The sequence below is a fragment of the Chiloscyllium plagiosum genome, unplaced genomic scaffold (assembly GCF_037043375.1).
Source record: "Chiloscyllium plagiosum isolate Xiang-an unplaced genomic scaffold, Cpla_swu_hap1 HiC_scaffold_43, whole genome shotgun sequence".
Lineage (NCBI taxonomy): Eukaryota > Metazoa > Chordata > Chondrichthyes > Orectolobiformes > Hemiscylliidae > Chiloscyllium > Chiloscyllium plagiosum.
Window position 1 is genome coordinate 21,204,362 of NW_028270181.1, and position 17,120 is coordinate 21,221,481.

A 17,120-nucleotide genomic window follows, 5' to 3' on the forward strand; every position below is an offset into this window, starting at 1 on the left:
ACAGAGAACGTGCAGAGAAAGATTGACTCTAATATATGAGAGGAATATTCAGACTTCGTATAACACGGGAAAGAAGCTGCTCTTGATTCTGTTTGTACATGTTTCCAAACTTTTGTATCTTCTGCCTAATGGAAGAGGGTGGAGAGAGTATAATGGGTTGGGAGGGGTCTTTGATGATGTTGGTTGCTTTCTCAAGGCAGCAGGAAGTATAGACCTTGAGACATCGGAGCAGAAATTACGCCATTCAGCCCATCGAGTCTGCGCCGCCATTCAATCATGGCTGATAAGCTTAACCCCATTCTCCCACTTTCTCCCCTAAACCCTTGATACTCAAGAGCCTACCCATCTCAGATTTAAATATACTCAATGACCTGGCCTCCACAACCTTCTGTGACAAAGAATTCCATAGATTCCCCACTCTGGCTGAAGAAGTTTCTCCTTATCTACATTCTAAAAGGTCTTCCCTTTCCTCTCAGGTTGTGCCCTCGGGTCCTAGTCTCTCCTACCAATGGAAACATCTTCCCAACATCTACTCTGTGCAGGCCATTCAGTATTCTGTATGTTTCAATTAGATCCCTCCTTCATCCTTCTAAACTCCATCGAGTATAAATCCAAAGTCCTCAAACATTCCTCATATGTTAAGCTTTTCATTCCTGGAACCGTTCTCATGAACCTCCTCTGAACACACTTTAGGGCCAGTACATCCTTCCTGAGTTAAGGGGCCAGAAACTGTGCACAATACTCTAAATGTGGTCTGACCAGAGCCTTATAGAGACTCAGAAGGACATCCCTGCTTTTTATATTCAAGTTCTCTCAAAACTACTGACTCAACCTGCAAGTTTACCTTGAGGGAATCCTGGACTAGCACTCTCAAGTCTCCTTGCATTTCAGACTTCTGAATCTCCTCCCCATTTAGAAAATAGTCCAGGCCTCTATACTTCCTGCCAAAGTGCATGACCTCTCACTTTCCCACGTCGTACTCCATCTGCCACTTCTTTACCCACTCTCCTAACCCGTCCAAATCCTTCTGCAGCCTCCCTGCCTCCTCACTATTACCTGTCTCTCTTTCAATCTTTGTACCTTAGCCAGAATGCTCTCAGTTCCTTAATGTGTAAAGTGAAAAGTTATGGTCCCAAGAGTGAGCTTTGCGGAACACCACCTGTCACCGGCTGCCATCCTGAGAAGGACCCTTTTATCCCTACTCTCTGCTTTCTGCCATACAGCCCAGCTTCTATCCATGAAGCTTCTATCCAAGCTTCTATCTTTGCCTCTGACACCTTGGATCCTTAGCTTATTCAGTAGCGTACAATGTTGCACCTTGTCAAAGGCCTTCTTGAAGTCCAGGTAGGCATCCATTGGCTCTCCTTGGACTAACCTGCTCATGACTGCCTCAAGAAATTCTTTATTTGCACATAAGCTCTTCATCTAGAATGAAGCCTTCATGGGAGGTGCCTGGTTTGCGACGTCCAGTTGGTCTTGATGGGCATTGTGCCTCAGTGCCAGGGACCTGGGTTCAATTCCAGCCCCGGGCCACTGTCCATGTGGAGGTTGCACATTCTCTCCATGTCTGTGTGGGCTCCCCTTGATGAAACCATATTGACTTCACCCTACTTTACCATACACTTCCAAGTATTCAGAAATCTCATTCTTCGCAATGGACTCTAGGATCTCAACTATGATTGAGGTTAGGCTTATCAATCTGCAACTTACAGTCTTTTGGTGTACTCACTTTTTAAACAGGGCTGTTACATTAGTGATTTTCCAGTCCTCTGGGACCCTCCCGGATTCTAGCAATTCCTGAAAGATCACCACTAATGCCCCCACTATCTCTTCAGCTTTCTCCCTTAGAACTCTGTGGTGTAGTCCATCTGGTCCAGGTGATTTATCCACCTTCAGGTCATTCAACTTTTCTAGCAGACAGATTTCTGCTGCATGTTTCTCCATCACTCCTGCTGCTCATCAACCTGCAATTCAGTCGAGCTATACCTCGAATTTAAAATCATCATCCAAGTTTTCAAATTTGTCTGTGGTTCCTCCTCTCTCTCTCTTTCTCCCGTCCCCCCCCTTGAGGCCTACCATCCAACACATTTCTCAAAATTCTTGCCTCCAAATTATCAGATTTGTACAAGTGCTGTCACCAACTGGGGGTTCTGAGCTCGACAATTTCCTGCGCAAGTTCTCTCTTATGTAAAACACTTCTTAAAAGCCTACTACTTTGACAAGCATGTCAGTCGGCCATCTTAAGAGCTTCATTACGTGTTCAATGTCTAATTTTCAGCCATACCCTGAGAAATATCTTGGGAGTGTTTTGCCACATCAAATGTGTTATTAGACGTGTCAGCCATACCTTCCTTAGTAGCACTTCTACCTCAGACACAAGTCCCTACAGTACAGAAATACGCCATTTGGCCCATCGAGATTGCAATGACCCACTGAAGAGCATCCCACCCAGACCTGACCCCCACCTCCATCCCCATAACCCCGAATTTCCCATCTAACCTGTATATCCTTGGACTGTGGGAGGAAGCCGGAGCACCCGGAGGAAACCCACGCAGACACGGTGAGAATGTGCAAACTCCACACGGATAGTGGCCCAAGGCTGGAATCGAACCCAGGTTCCTGGCGTTGAGGCACAGTGCCCATCGAGTCCAACTGGATGTCGCAAACCAGGCACTTCCCTTGAAGGCTTCATTCCTGATGAAGAGCTTATGCGCAAAACGTTGTCTCTCCTGCTCCTCGGATCACCAGCATCTGCAATCCTCACTACCTCCCATGGATTACTGCGGGAATGCTGCTTTGATGGAAGTGCCATTTTTCAGGCATGTTAAACTGAAGGTCATATCTGCTCTTGCAGTGGCAAGATGTCAAGGGAGAGAAAAATAACTGGGGAGTTCTCAATGCTATTTATGAAACTTGGCAATGCACAAATTGGTCGAACAAACAAAGAAGAGTAGGCCACTCAGCCCTTTGATCCTGTTCGGCTATTCAATAAGATCATGGCTGATCTATTTTAACGTGAGCTCCGCATTTCTGCATATCCAGATAATTGTTCAACCTGTTGGTAATTAAGTATCAATCCACCTGTACATGAGAAATACTTAAAGATTCGGCATCCAGTTCACTTTGATAAGGGAATTCCAAAGACATGCAACTCTCAGATAGAAAAAAAAATCCTCATCTCTGCCTTCAATGGGCACCCCCTGATTTTTAATCAGTGATCCCTAGTTCCAGATTGTCCCACAACAGAGAACTTCCTTCTGACAGCCTCATGGTCAAGTCGCCTCAGGACTGTAAGCCTGTGGTGTTACCTTCATTCCAACAACAACTGTAACTAATTATATTGCATTGATGATTAAATCAAATAAAGCAACATTTGTAAAATCAATTAAAAGAAGTCTATTGGGAGGAAAATGATTTGACTGACGAATCTCAGCCATGCACATTGCTAATTACCATCTCAGACATTTAGGTAGTACCTGTTTTCTTAGGCATCTCATTACCATCTCATCAGAACAGTTGCAATAAACAAAAAGCAGAAACCTTCTTACCATCTCCAATCCCACCAGCAATCGGGGATTCGGCATTAACTCCACTCACTGTTGCCAGAGTAGGTAAAAAACAGCACCTGGGCCAAACAATGAAAGAGTTAGACTCGCATTCAAGAACTGACAACATCCAAGATTACTGTCCCCTTCCAATTTCATTTTGTTTTTTTTAAATGTTTGTTTCTCCTTAGCCCTCTCCAGCTACACACTACTCATTGCCCACAGCCTACTGCACTGACCATTCTGCCATGAAAGAGGTACAAAAGCTCTTGAGGGCATCTTCCCTTCCATTTCCTGATGAAAATCCTTTACCCACCTTGTGCCAATGGGAACACATCTCATGGGCAAGAGGATGCCACGTCTCTCACTGCTTTAAGATGCCCCTTAAAACATTTGTCTTGGTGCACTTCACCAAGTTGTCAGTCAGTATTCTCTCACCAAAGATTTGTATTTTGGAAGCTTCACAAATGTACTATTGGGAGGATGCACAGAGGTGAGGTTCCTCCCCAAATGCTGCAGTGTGTACAATATTGGGAGGATGCACTGAGTGAGGTTCCTTTCCAAACGCTGCAGTGTGTACTATTGGGAGGATGTGCTCAGTGAGATTCCTTTCCAAACGCTGCAGTGTGGACTATTGGGAGGATGCGCTCAGTGAGGTTCCTTCATCAGCAACTCAGGACACAAAATATCTCAACTCAAAGTGCAATGGCAGCAGATACAAGGCAACACCATCACCTGCAATTACCCAGGAACTTGCCTTGGACCATTTTCCATGGTTTCTCTGTTATCTTGGTGTTCCCAACTGAATAGGACAACGGGAGGGCCCTTCGCTACATGGACTACTATGGTTCAAGATAATACACTAACACCTACTCAATGCAGCTATGGAGGGACAGGAAATGCCCACGTACTGAGAACAATTTTTGGTCTAAAATACACACACACACACATTTACTCTTTGTTTTTGATGGTATTATTTGTGCAACTCTTTACTGCAGAGGGCCGTCAAAACTGGGTCATTAAGTATATTCAAGGCTGCGACAGACAGATTTTTAATCAATAAGGGATTCGAGAGTTACTGGGAAAAGCCAGTAGAGTAGTGTTGAGGATTATCGGATCTGCCATGGTCTCAATGAATCGAGCCATAGTCTTGATGGGCTGAATGGACTCCTTCCACTGCTAGGTCTTATGGCATTATTACGAAACCCACCTTGTGTTTGAAATGACAAAAATTGGCACGGCAACTTTCACAATATGAAAACGCAACACAGACAAACAGCAAGGTGCCATCAGCATTAATCTCTCTTCCTTTGGATCCACCATCTGCTGACACACCACACATCTGAAGTTAATAACTGTAATTACAACACTGGGATTGCTGAACCTTGAACAGAAGCCAGGTTTGAAATGCTACTGCCAGTCTACTTGTCATTTCACAACTGGCTGACTGATTAAAGGTATCCAGCCTGGCACCAGACAAAAAGCTCATCTTATTTTTACAGCGGCCACCTTTAGGCATCAGTCCTCGAGTGATGCATTACATCTTTCCCATTACTGAACTGTTGCATACTATTTACCATAGCACCCTCCCTCAGCCCCAATCTGAGCCCAGAGGTCATCAGTTCAAACCATGAGTTTTGGACACAGAAACTAGACAAATACTTCAGAGGAAAAAGAAGCCTTTGAACAACACATTTAACAGAGGCTTTAATTTTCCTTTTCAGGTGGACTTAAAAGATGCCATTTGGCTAAATTCAAACAAGAGATGACATCCTGTGACATAACCAACATCCATCCCTTAGTCCAAGTTATTGTAGGATTTTACGATGCACAAATTTGTTGCATGTTTTCCCCACTTAAACAGTTTACATCATTTCAAACATACCTAATTTATTCTGAGGCTCTTTGGAAACCAAAAGGCACTATATAAATGCAAATGATTTCCTTTAAAGGATCTTCAACATCCAGTCCCTCAGGTTATTCTCTTTTCCTTTGGTTATGTTTCATGTCTGTCTGTCCCTCCTAATTTTTTTATTCATGGCCACTTTTGCCAATTTCATTTCTGATTCAGGAATTGAATGAGAGATAACCACTGCTCACAGGTGAAAACACCAGGTATACGCGTCAACTGATCACTGCGTGCGTTATTAGTGGCATGTATCAATGTTCCATACCCATATCCAACAACAGACATGTCAAACTCTGCAAAGGAGGGAGCTGTAGACGATTTGGTTGGGTGGAATTGCCGAGAAGACATCATGGAGACTAAGCTCATGACGCGGTGCCGTGGTATTGCCTTCTGACTTGACACGTGGGATAAGCTGAAGCTTCGCATCGGTCTATGCTTTGCAATCAGTGACCCCCTCCGGTTGACAGTTCCTCTCCTCCCCCAGTCTGCCTCTGAAATGCAGGAAGAAAAGGGCTGAGAGTTCCGAATTGGGCACTGCTATGCACACATCGACCTCACCTTAGTTAAACCGTTCCGGTGCATTTCAACAAATGACAACGTGCCCATGAATTATGAAGCACTTAACAAGTTAGCCATTACTGATAACAAAGGGAATGGCCAATGAAGTCAAAGATGCTGCTATGCAATAAAGACTGGCAGATGCTCAAGTTTTGAAACAAAAAACAGAAATGGCTGCAGACACTCAACAGGTCTGGCAGCATCTGTGGTAAGAAACAGAGTTAACGTTTCAGGTCCATTGACTCTTCAGAATACAGTGCAGTATTCTGAAAAAGAGTCACTGGGCTCAAAACATTAACTCGGTTATCTCTCTACACATGACCTGGATTGTTCCTGAAGTCTCTAGTCTTTTAGAATGAAAATGTTGGTTTCAGTTCTTTCATTTGTAAATCACAGAACCTTTTAAAAGTTATACTCTGCAGCAATTTATGTTTTTGTTTCGAAGCTTAAAAGTGTTTTGATTAAAGTCAATAGAAATTCATTTTTATTTTTTCATCCATTTGCATGATGGAGAAATCTACAGACCACCTTTCACTTGATGCTTGAAATGACTAATTATCTTAATGCTCAATAACAAAGTGAAATGAAATTCTAAAGAACAAAACTGTGACATTCAGCAGTCAAAGAAAATCTGGTTATCTGAACAAGTTTTCAAATTTGACCTGTTCTGCGGAGAAGATTACTTGTGGAGCTCCTAATTTGCTTTCAAACAGCTTTTCTTACAATCTTTAAACAGAAGTTTCAAATACAATCCTGTTCCTTATTTGCAAAGTGCAAATATGGGCTGATTGAGCTCAAGCTGAAATTACAATCAAATAAACAGAGCAGAAAATATAGAAATTGAACCTATGAGCGTCTTAATGCAAAAAGAAAGAAAGATTGCTGCTGGTCAAAATATATATTTTTATAAGCTACTGCTTTCTGGCACAAAATTTTAATTATACAACATAAATCATTGTTGCTAATTAATAATAAAAAAATTACTTTAAGTTAATCCATCATATTCAACTCCTATTCTCACCGTTCCTCCTGGCTAATATTTATCCCTCACAAAAACATCTAAACTAAATGCTTCAACCATTTTCCCATTGCTGCCTGTGGGAAAATTGGTTGCCAAATTTCTTAAATCACAATAGCAACTGCAACTCAAGTGTACTTCATTAATTGCAAGCAGTTTGGTCCTGTTGACACAAGGGATAGCACTCTTTCTTAAATAAAACCTGCTTCTTTTTCTTGAGAACAGCGAATTGAGAATTCAATCAATGATTTGCATTATCTGGACTTTTTTGAATTAAGCAACTGAATCACGAGGACTGTGATCTTGAAGGGGAACAATCGGGGTGAAAGGGTAAAATAAACATCCTCATGTTTCTAGATTTTAACCTTTGTTTGCTGTGAAATTCAACCAAACGTTGTTCAGTTGAAGATGTAACAATTTTTGCCAGCCTACCATGCCAACTCCACAAGGTCCAAGTCAGACTGAGAGCACAAATACTAACCTGTGGACAGATGTGCATCTATGCAGAAGTCTAATGCTATTCTGGTGCCCATTTAGAAGGGCAAACCATCAGTCACAACACCCAGGTAGTTCCAGCTCCCATCATTCTGCACCCATCCTCAACATCTCCCATCTCCCCCCAACACACCCCCACCTCGGCATGCCCCTTACCATTGGAACCAACGTGACAACAGGAGAGATCAGTTTGATGTTTACCAGACGAGTCACACATTTGCTTCTTTCCACCTGTACAGTTCAGGGGCTCGCCAAGGCACAAGAACTGTCTGTTAAATGGAAGGAAAGCAGAGAAGCAGTGAATGAAACAGCACAGAAGGAGGCCATTCAATTGGCTTGTAGTCTCAGTGCCACCCCCTTGATCCCACACCCATATATGCACCTGTTCCACCTCAAATATTTATCCTATTGCCGTAAAGTGGAAAATGCAAGCAAATCACCGCATTGGGTTATATATTATAGAGGCAAAATCTCCTTTAAAGGGCAGCTTTATGATCACTTCACAAATGTTAACACAGTCAACTGAAAGTGAAAAGGATCCGCTCTCCTGTGGAGATATTGAGCAGACACTCAAAGTGCTTAACCCAGCTGTTGAGGAGAACCTTAAAGGATCCACTGCGATCAGAGGATAAGCCAGAAGATTCCCTCAGATTTCTGGTCAAAACTGCTCTGATTGCTAAGCCCAGCAAAACAGATTCATTGATCGTTTATCTCGATCTGACTTGTGGGATCCTGCTGTGCTCCAAATGGTGAATCCATTTTCTTGCATTTCCATCGAAGGAGATCACCAAGCATTTTAAGAGATATAAGGTGTTATCTAAATGAAAGTCTCTCACGAAGGGAACTTCAAAAATAGAACTGGAAATATTTTTATCATTCAATGTAAGTCTAATGACTTCCATGATCAAGTGTCAGTTTGTTTTGGCTTGGGATTTACATTCATCAGTTTCTCGAGATTAATGGTTCACTTGGTTAAAGAATCTGGAGGAAAATTGGACAGAGGGGATGCATTTTGGAGCCCTTTTGATCCTTATTCTTTTATTTTTGGAACCAAACAGGCAGGAGCAGGCCATTCCCCCATCAAGATTTTAGGAAAGGACACCAATAACTTGTTCAAAAACGTACACTTTGAGGATCATCTTCAAGGAAGGATATAGAGGAATGAGAGTTTCAGGGAGGGAACATCAGAATTGCTCAGGGGGCTGAAGGCACAATACAATATCAAAAATGGCTTTTTTTTAACTCCTCAGAGTGCAAGCATATTTGGAACTATTGATGGACAAAGTTAAAAATCACACGTCACCAGGTTAGAGTCCAACAGGTTTATTTGGAAGTACAAGCTTTCGGAGCATTGCTCCTTCATCAGGTAGTTAGTGGGGCAGGATCATAGGACACAGAGTTTATTGTAAAAGATCAAAGCGTTATATAACTGATGCAATGTACTGAACAAACCTAGATTGATGTTAAGTTTTTAACCACTTAGAATGGAGATGCAGGTTTCAATTGATTGATAGGTAAATCTCAGAACTTCTTTCAAGTCACAACCCTGAGATAAGTTAAGGTTTAATCAGTATCTTGAAAAAAAGGTGACATCTCAGCTCAAATAGTGCATTAAAGGTGTAAGGTTAGAGTCTGTCAGTATCCCAACCTGGAATCAGACTGGTTCTAATTGAAATGTAAGAATTTATAAAATGTCACATGGACTGACTGCCTACCGATTGTATGCTTTATGAACAAAATAGAATGTATCTGCAAATACAAAGCTGAGATGTCACCTTTTTTAAAGAAATTGATAAAACCTTAAGTTATCCCCTTTCTAAGTGAGTAAAGACTTAACAGCAATCTAGATTTATTCAATACATCACATCAGTTATATAACACTTTGATCTTTTACTAGAAATTCTGTGTCCTATAATCCTGCCCCACTAGCTACCTGATGAAGGAGCAGCGCTCCGAAATCTTGTACTTCCAAGTGAACCTGTTGCACTATAACCTGGTATTGTGTGATGTTTAACTTTGTCCACCCCAGTCCAACATCAGCAGCTCCACATCATATTGACAGACAGGCAGTACCTCAGTATTCTTGGCTCAACAGCTTGACAAGCCAGCTTCTCAAAGGTCCTGATGAGGGGCAAGTGTAACACATTGTCATTATCAGTCAATGGCTCCTTATATCGATTTATCAGGATGGTCAAAAGTCCAGATCCACACATAACCTGGCGGTTCCTTTCTGATTTGACGAGTGACAGAACGTAATCAGCCACTGCGTATTGCAGCTCCAGAGATAGCTGAAGGGAAAGAAGCAAAGTTTTTATCATTCGTGTAAACCATAACAGACTCGGGGCACTAAATGCCTACATACAATCATGCCTACCCCCATAAGCAACTTTTGTCGCTAAATGGTACATTTAAGTCAATATTCAAACAAAATCAAAATTTAATGCAATCTAAAATATTAACTCTACAAGTGGATGCGAACTTTTAAAAATGTTACATTTCCTTCAAAGAGCTGTGAACTGCATTAATGGGTTAGAATCATACAGGTCTACAGCACAGATAAAGACCCTTCGGCCCATTGAGTGTGCACTGGTCAAAAGCAACCACCTAACTATTCCAATCCTATTTTCCTAGAGACAAAAAAAACTGCAAATGCTGGAATTCAAGGTACTTAGCCCATATCCTTTTGTGGCTTGGCATTGCTAGCACATCTAAATATTTCTTAAATAGAGTCATACCGCATGGAAACTCGGCCCAACTCATCAGGTGACCAGGTGACCAGGTTTCCTAACTGAACTAGTTCCGTTTGCCTGTGTTTGGCCCACATCCCTCTAAACCTTTCCCATTCTTGTACCTGTACAGTCATGGATTCTGTAAAGGTTACTGCCTCTACCACCCTTATGGACAGTGAGCTGCAGATTCCCATCACCCTCTGGGTGAATGAATCCTTACACATGAACAACAGCAGGTTCAAGCATCCATGCAGACCTTACATCTTACTGGGCATCAGGAAGTCAGATTACTCACCTAATGCCTCGCTACTCTGAGATGCGCTGCCATTTTTGCATCTCAAATGGTTTCAGGTCAACTTCACAGAATAGCCTCTCCATGTTTGCTACCCCACTGCCTACTCTTTTGACACCGTAATCCTTAATCAATGTGAAAATACTACTAGTTTGTTTTAGAAGGCAAGCATTATTTTGTCTTAGGATACTTATTTGTGGAAAAGATAGAACTGACCAGACCACAGCTTCGTTCTTCATGATCTACACTTTCGTTAAATGACCACTGTTTTCTGTCACCTAGCACATGTGCTAAAATCTTAATGTGGTTGTAATCTGCTCCACTTTGCAGAGGAACATTGTATCTAAGCAAGCGGCTCTAAGGAAATATGAAAAAAATCTTTAGTTGTCAGATGGAAGTAAGAGCAAGTTCACTGTTGCGATTGAAAGAGGAAGGGAAGATTGGCAATGACAGGATAGAACTACTTCTTTGATTGGTATGCAATCTGAGCAGAGCTGTGTGCTGGGAGCCCAGATTGGGGGAAATGTACCTCATGTTGTATGAAGGGAACATATACTCTGTGTTAATAGCTCACAGAACGCATGTCAAACAAATTGTGTGTAAAATGACACACCAGACTAGATGCTAATCAGCAACTAATTATCCTTACATCACTGGTCAGCCATTTGTACCCATTATGGGATTCAGAAGTTGTGAAATACATTGAGATGTGGAAAACTGTGGTGAATTCTCCCAAACTACAGAGGTAAACATTACGATATGGAAATTGGGATCTAAAAGATGAAACCACTTTACAGCTGGATCACTATGTTTCTTTTATTTTAACAAACATAATATTTAAATAAAGATTTACCTCTCTTGAGGGTTGAGATCCTTGTATTATTAATGAACTTGAACTGTACTTCACTGAGATATAATGGACTTCTCCTGAACATTGCATTAATACACACGTCATACTCACTTCCACTCTGAATGAATACCATGAATAGTATTTTACAATAGCTCAGCCTAGCTAAAACCAGCAGAATACTGGAAAAGACGGCTTTATACCTGACTAGAATGAAACTGATTTTTGTCATTTTCAGCATGTTGATTTCCTTTTCAAGTTATGGTTAATATTAGATGTAAAGCAACAAATAAGACAATTTCCTGAAGCATTTTTTAAAAAGATACCTTGAATACATCTCAACAAATGTGGATATTATGTGTGTTCGACTGATTTACATATAAAATAATTCCTGCATGCATATTAAATAACTACTATTTAGTCTAGTTGCTTTAATGCACATAACATTGGCAGAGGTGGCCCAAGTTGAGTGTGTGTTGCTGGAAAAACACAGCAGGTCAGGCAGCATCTGAGGAGCAGGAAAATCGACATTTAGGGCCAAAGCCCTTCATCAGGAATTTGGGCTCCGGCCCGAAACTTCGATTTTCCTGCTTCTCGAATGCTGCCTGACCTGCTGGTGCTTTTCCAGCAACACACTCTCAACTCTGACCTCCAGCATCTGCAGACCTCATTGGAGCATTGGCAGAGGTGGGAGACAATGAACTGTAGCAACAATACAAAAGGACACTGTTGCAAGTGGTGTCATTGGATTCACACTCTTATACAATTGATGTCTTGTTACCAAATGAAATTATCACACCTACACATTGGAAAGTTATGAAATTAGGTAATATTCTAGGTAGGTGACAGCAAGTCATGGTATATCAATACGAGTAGGCCCTTCAGCCTCTTAAGCCCATTCTATCAGATCATAGCTGTCATATATTGCAACTCCATTTACTTGCCTTTATTCCCAGTTCACCAATTTGATTCCTGAGATGGCAGGTTTGTCATATGATTGATTGCTGTATTGTTGTGAACATGTATCGACATATAGTGAAAACTATTGTTTTCTCTGCTACACAGGCAGATCATACCATACAAAGTGCATCAGGAAGACAGAACAGCGCGCAGAATACAGTGTTACATTCACAGAAACAGAGTTCCGAATTAACATTTGAGAGATCCTTTCACAAGTCTGGTAATAGCGAAGAAGAAGCTGTCCCTGAATCTATTTGTACGTGCATTCAAACTTTTATGTCTTCTGCCTGACAGAAGAGGATGGAGGAGAGTATAACTGGGTTGGGAGGAGCCTTTGATTATGTTGGTTGCTTTTCTGAGGCAGTGGGAAATAAAGATGGAATCAATGGATGGGCTGGTTTGTGTGATGGACAACTCTCTGTCACCTCTTGCTGAGAGCAGTTGCCAGACTATGCTGTGATGCATCCTGCTGTGCCTGGACTCGCAGCAGTTTACAACAATGAGGGGACCTCATTGAAATGTATAATACTCTGAAAAGGCTGGGTAGACTAGACACAGAGATGGGGTTACCCCTGGCTAGGGGCGGGGCCCAATATACAGGGGTCACGGACTCTGGATTTGGGGACAGGCCATTTTAGTTGAGGAGGAATGTTTTCACATGGAGGACAGCAACCTTGTGAAATTCTCTGACAGAAGGCTCTGAAGGCCAGGCATTAAAGAATGAAATCGATACATGTCCAGAGGCTAAAGGTGTCAAAGGGTATGAGGAGAGTATGGTATTGAGATAAGGGATTAGCCATGTTGAATAATGCCAAGGCCCCTTAATGGACTGAATGGCCAAACCCACCGCTATTTTGTATGTTTTTATTCTGCATCCCTGGGCATTCTGATTCAATAAAAACAAGACAATCTCCAATTCCAATTAATCCTGAACTATAGTCTTCTGGGACAGCACTTGCAGGTTTTCACTATTACTGTATACAGAAAAATATTTCTTAATTTGACTCCTAAACAGCTGAGCTCTGATTCTAAATATTTTAACTCTTTCTTCGAGATTCCTTTGTGAGAGGAACTAGATTTTTTTCGCATCTAACCTATTGAATTCAATTCTGATTTTGCCCAATGCAAGATTAGCCTTCATCCTTCTTTCCAAACAGTAATACAGGTTAAGGTCAGCTGATCTCATCATTTTACCTTTAAGGCATGATATCATAGGAAGGAAATTGTGAAACTTGAAAAGGGTTCAGAGAAGATTTACAAGGACATTGCCAAGGTTGGAGGGTTTGAGCTATAGGGAGAGGCTGAACAGGCTGGGGCTGTTTTCCCTGGAGCATCAGAGGCTAAGGTCTTTCTGTTGGGGTAGGGGAGTCCAAAACTAGAGGGTGTAGGTTTAAGATGAGAGGGGCAAGATTTAAAAGGGATTTAAGAGCCAACTCTTTCTTCCAAAGGGTGTTACGTGTGTGGAATGAGCTGCTAGAGAAAGTGGTGGAGGCTGGTACAATTTCAGCATTTAAAAAGCATCTGGATGAGTACTGTATATGAATAGGAAGGGTTTAGATTAGATTAGGTTCCACACATTATGGAAATAGGCTCTTTGGCCCAATAAGTCCACACCAACCGTCCGAAGGGTAACCCACCCAGATTCATTCCCCTACCCTATATTTACCCCTGACTAATGCACCTAACATTATGGGCAATTTAGCATGTCCAATTCACCTGACCAGCACATCTTTGGATTGTGGGAGGAAACCAGAGCACCTGGAGTAAACCTACACAGACACGGGGAAAGTACGCAAACTCCACACAGACAGTCACCCAAAGCTGGAATTGAAACCCACCCCTTGGTACTGTGAGGCAGCAGTGCTAACCACCGTGCCACCCAGGTTAGAGGGATATGGGCCAAATGCTGGCAAATGGGACTAGATTAACTTAGGATATCTGGTCGGCAAGAATAAGTTGAACCAAAGGTCCGCACATTTCTATGACTCTAAATCCTTTATGGGGTCTGTTGCCTTTATGTAAATAGGATTCTTACAGCAAAGAAATTCAGTTCAGTTGTCTCACAAGAGTGACAAGTGAAGGAAAACAGTGCGTTTGTCTGAAGAGTTTAAAACATGACTGGTTTTCATTCTCAGTTCTGATCATACACATCACAATGAAAGAGAGTGAGAGATACCTGAGGTATTCCTTCACAGCTTACGTTCGGTAAGAGATCCATCATAACGCAAATAGCTCCTGGATGGACGAGGGCAGAGTCCACAGCAAACCTTCCCAAAATTAAACACAAATTGGAGAATCCATATCATGAGCTGCACATTTTAAATAATACAAGACAATGGGTTTCCAGGGAGTTGTGAGAATCTAGTACTGAGATATCAAGAAAATCAGGTGTGACCACGTCTACCACTTCAATCTCTGATCTATCCACTAACTGAGCCCCTATGCCAATAATGAAATCTCCCAAAGTTGATCTTTCCAAATCCAAAGTTGATCTTTCCAAAAGCATGAGCTACATTCCATGTCGGAGTGGAAAACTGGGCAGTTTTGGTTGGCCATTCAATGTTTCATGGCAGACTTGCAGAATAGTGCTGTTGGCTGAATGGATGGTTTGTGATACAGAGTGATGCCCCCCAGTGTGGGTTCAATTCCTACAGGGGCTGAGATTGCCATGAAAGACTCTCCTTCCCAAACTCTCCCCTCACCTGAAGTGTGGTGTCCCTCAGGTTAAATCACCACCACTCATCTCTCTTTGATGGGAGAGCATGCCCTATGATCTGGTAAGACTATGGTGATTTTACCTTTATGGAATAAGCCACACAAAAATCTTTCAGTATGGCATGTATAACCTGTACAGTCAATCTTCCAACACGAGGGCAGGACATTAATCTGCAACCGGAATTATCATCATTCCTAGTTAACTATATCTCTCAGGTGGCATTCTTAAAGTCTCCAAAGATATTTAATTATTTGACTAAAGTACTCCAGTAAAGAAACTTTTAAAGTCAAAGTGTTCAGTTTCATGCAATAACAGAAAGGTGCATTTATGTTGCGCCTCTCACAGCTTCAGAATTTCCCAAAGCACTTTGCTGACAATGAAGTACTTCGGAAGGTTAATTACTGGTGTAAAGAAAGACACACAGCAGCTGACTGACCCAGTAAAAGAACAGAGTGATACAATCCAGCAAAACTGTTTTGGTGCTACAACTTATGGAGCAAAGGGTTAAACCAGAACTTCAGAGAGTGAGGAAAGTTTGAGAAACAATTGTTTGGGCAAGAATTAGTAGTGGGAAGAAGGTGGGTTACCTAGGAAGAACCAGCACAGATTTCTAAAGAGGAAACAGCATTGAAATAATTTGCTGGAGTTCCCCTTGAACAGGGATGATGTGGTGTACGTTGACATCCAGTCACACAACAGACATGAGGAAGATTATAGCTTGTGGAATTAAAAAGGGACAGTAGCAATGTGAAGACAAAATGGATTCATTGATGGGAATCAAAGGAGAAAGGCTTATAGTGGAGTATCCCAGTGATTGGAATTGGGACCCTAGCTTTTCCAAATAGATGTTAATGAGTTAGACCTTGGCATGCAGGGCAATTTCAAAGTTTTTTGAATGATACAAAACTTAGAAGCATTATAAACCATGTGGAGGACAGTGCAGAACTTCAAAAGGATGCAGAGTTGGTGGAGTCTGCGTTAATTGATAAATGAAGTTCAATGTGCAGAAGTGAGAAGTTATGCATTTTGGGAGAAAGAAAATGGACAGTCAATGTAACATAAGGGATATAATTCAAAAGGGGAGGTAAGGGGGATGTGAGTGTATACATGTGCAGATCAGTCAATGGGGCAGAACAGGTGGAGTGAGCCATTAACAATACATACAGTATACTGGGTTTTATTAACGAGGCAGAGTATTAGAGCAAGGAGATGATGCTGTATTTGGATAAGACACTTGTTAGACCTCAGCTGCAGTGCTATGTACACTGCAGGAAGGATTGATTGGAGGGACAGCAGAGAGACAGCAAAAGAGGTTTATGAGAATGATTCCAGCGATGGCAGGAATTAGTGATGATGAAAACTGGAGAAACGGTGATTTTTCTCCTCAGGGAGAAGGCGACCAACAGGAGAGCTGATAGAAGCTTTCAAATTTTGAGGGAGCTGGATAGAATAGGTAAGGAGAAATTATTCCTGCTAGTAAAAGTATCAAGGACAGGAGAACACAGATTCAAAAAATTCAGTTTGTAAATACGAAAGAATTTCTTCACACAATGAATGGTTCGGAATGCACTGTGTTGGAGTCAAAGTCAGTAGAGGCATTGAAGGGGGCACGGTTTCTACTTAAATAATCATTCAATCTGCACGAGTATGAGGAACTGGAATGACACTAAGTCATGAGGCTGAATGGCCTCCTACGTTGTAACAATTCTGTGGTTCTGTGAACTTTACAGTACTCTACAAATAGCTACTGGGCCTGTGAGTAAGCAGTTGTGCAACAACAAAGTCAGATGGCATAGAACTGGGACATGGATCCAAACAGTTCCAATGATGTCCATTAGTCATACTTTAGTTATGATGTCAGTCAAGGCAGAGGTCATTTTTGATCCATTGGAGAATAAAGGGTTATGAGGAAAAGGCAAGGAAGTGGAGTTAACGATTATCAGATTAGCCATGTTATTGGATAACACAGCAGACTCAATGGCCTACTTGCTGTTTCTTTTCCCAAAGAGTAGTTGGAGCATGGAACGCACTGCCTGAAACCTGTAGTAGAC

General features: G+C 41.8%; 1 protein-coding gene across 3 annotated transcripts in view; it reads right to left on the reverse strand.

Annotated features, from left to right (window-relative positions):
• wdfy4 (WDFY family member 4) overlaps positions 1-17,120 on the reverse strand; it is a 321,548-nt gene that overhangs the window by 241,214 nt on the left and 63,214 nt on the right. For all 3 annotated transcript variants that reach the window (XM_087982407.1, XM_043678830.2, XM_087982406.1), the window contains 5 exons: positions 14,530-14,620; positions 9,599-9,813; positions 7,682-7,794; positions 5,720-5,945; positions 3,549-3,625 (listed from right to left, as the gene is read on the reverse strand). In XM_087982407.1, coding sequence (XP_087838533.1) covers positions 3,549-3,625; positions 5,720-5,945; positions 7,682-7,794; positions 9,599-9,813; positions 14,530-14,620 — 722 coding nt within the window. The remainder of the gene's footprint in view (positions 1-3,548; positions 3,626-5,719; positions 5,946-7,681; positions 7,795-9,598; positions 9,814-14,529; positions 14,621-17,120) is intronic.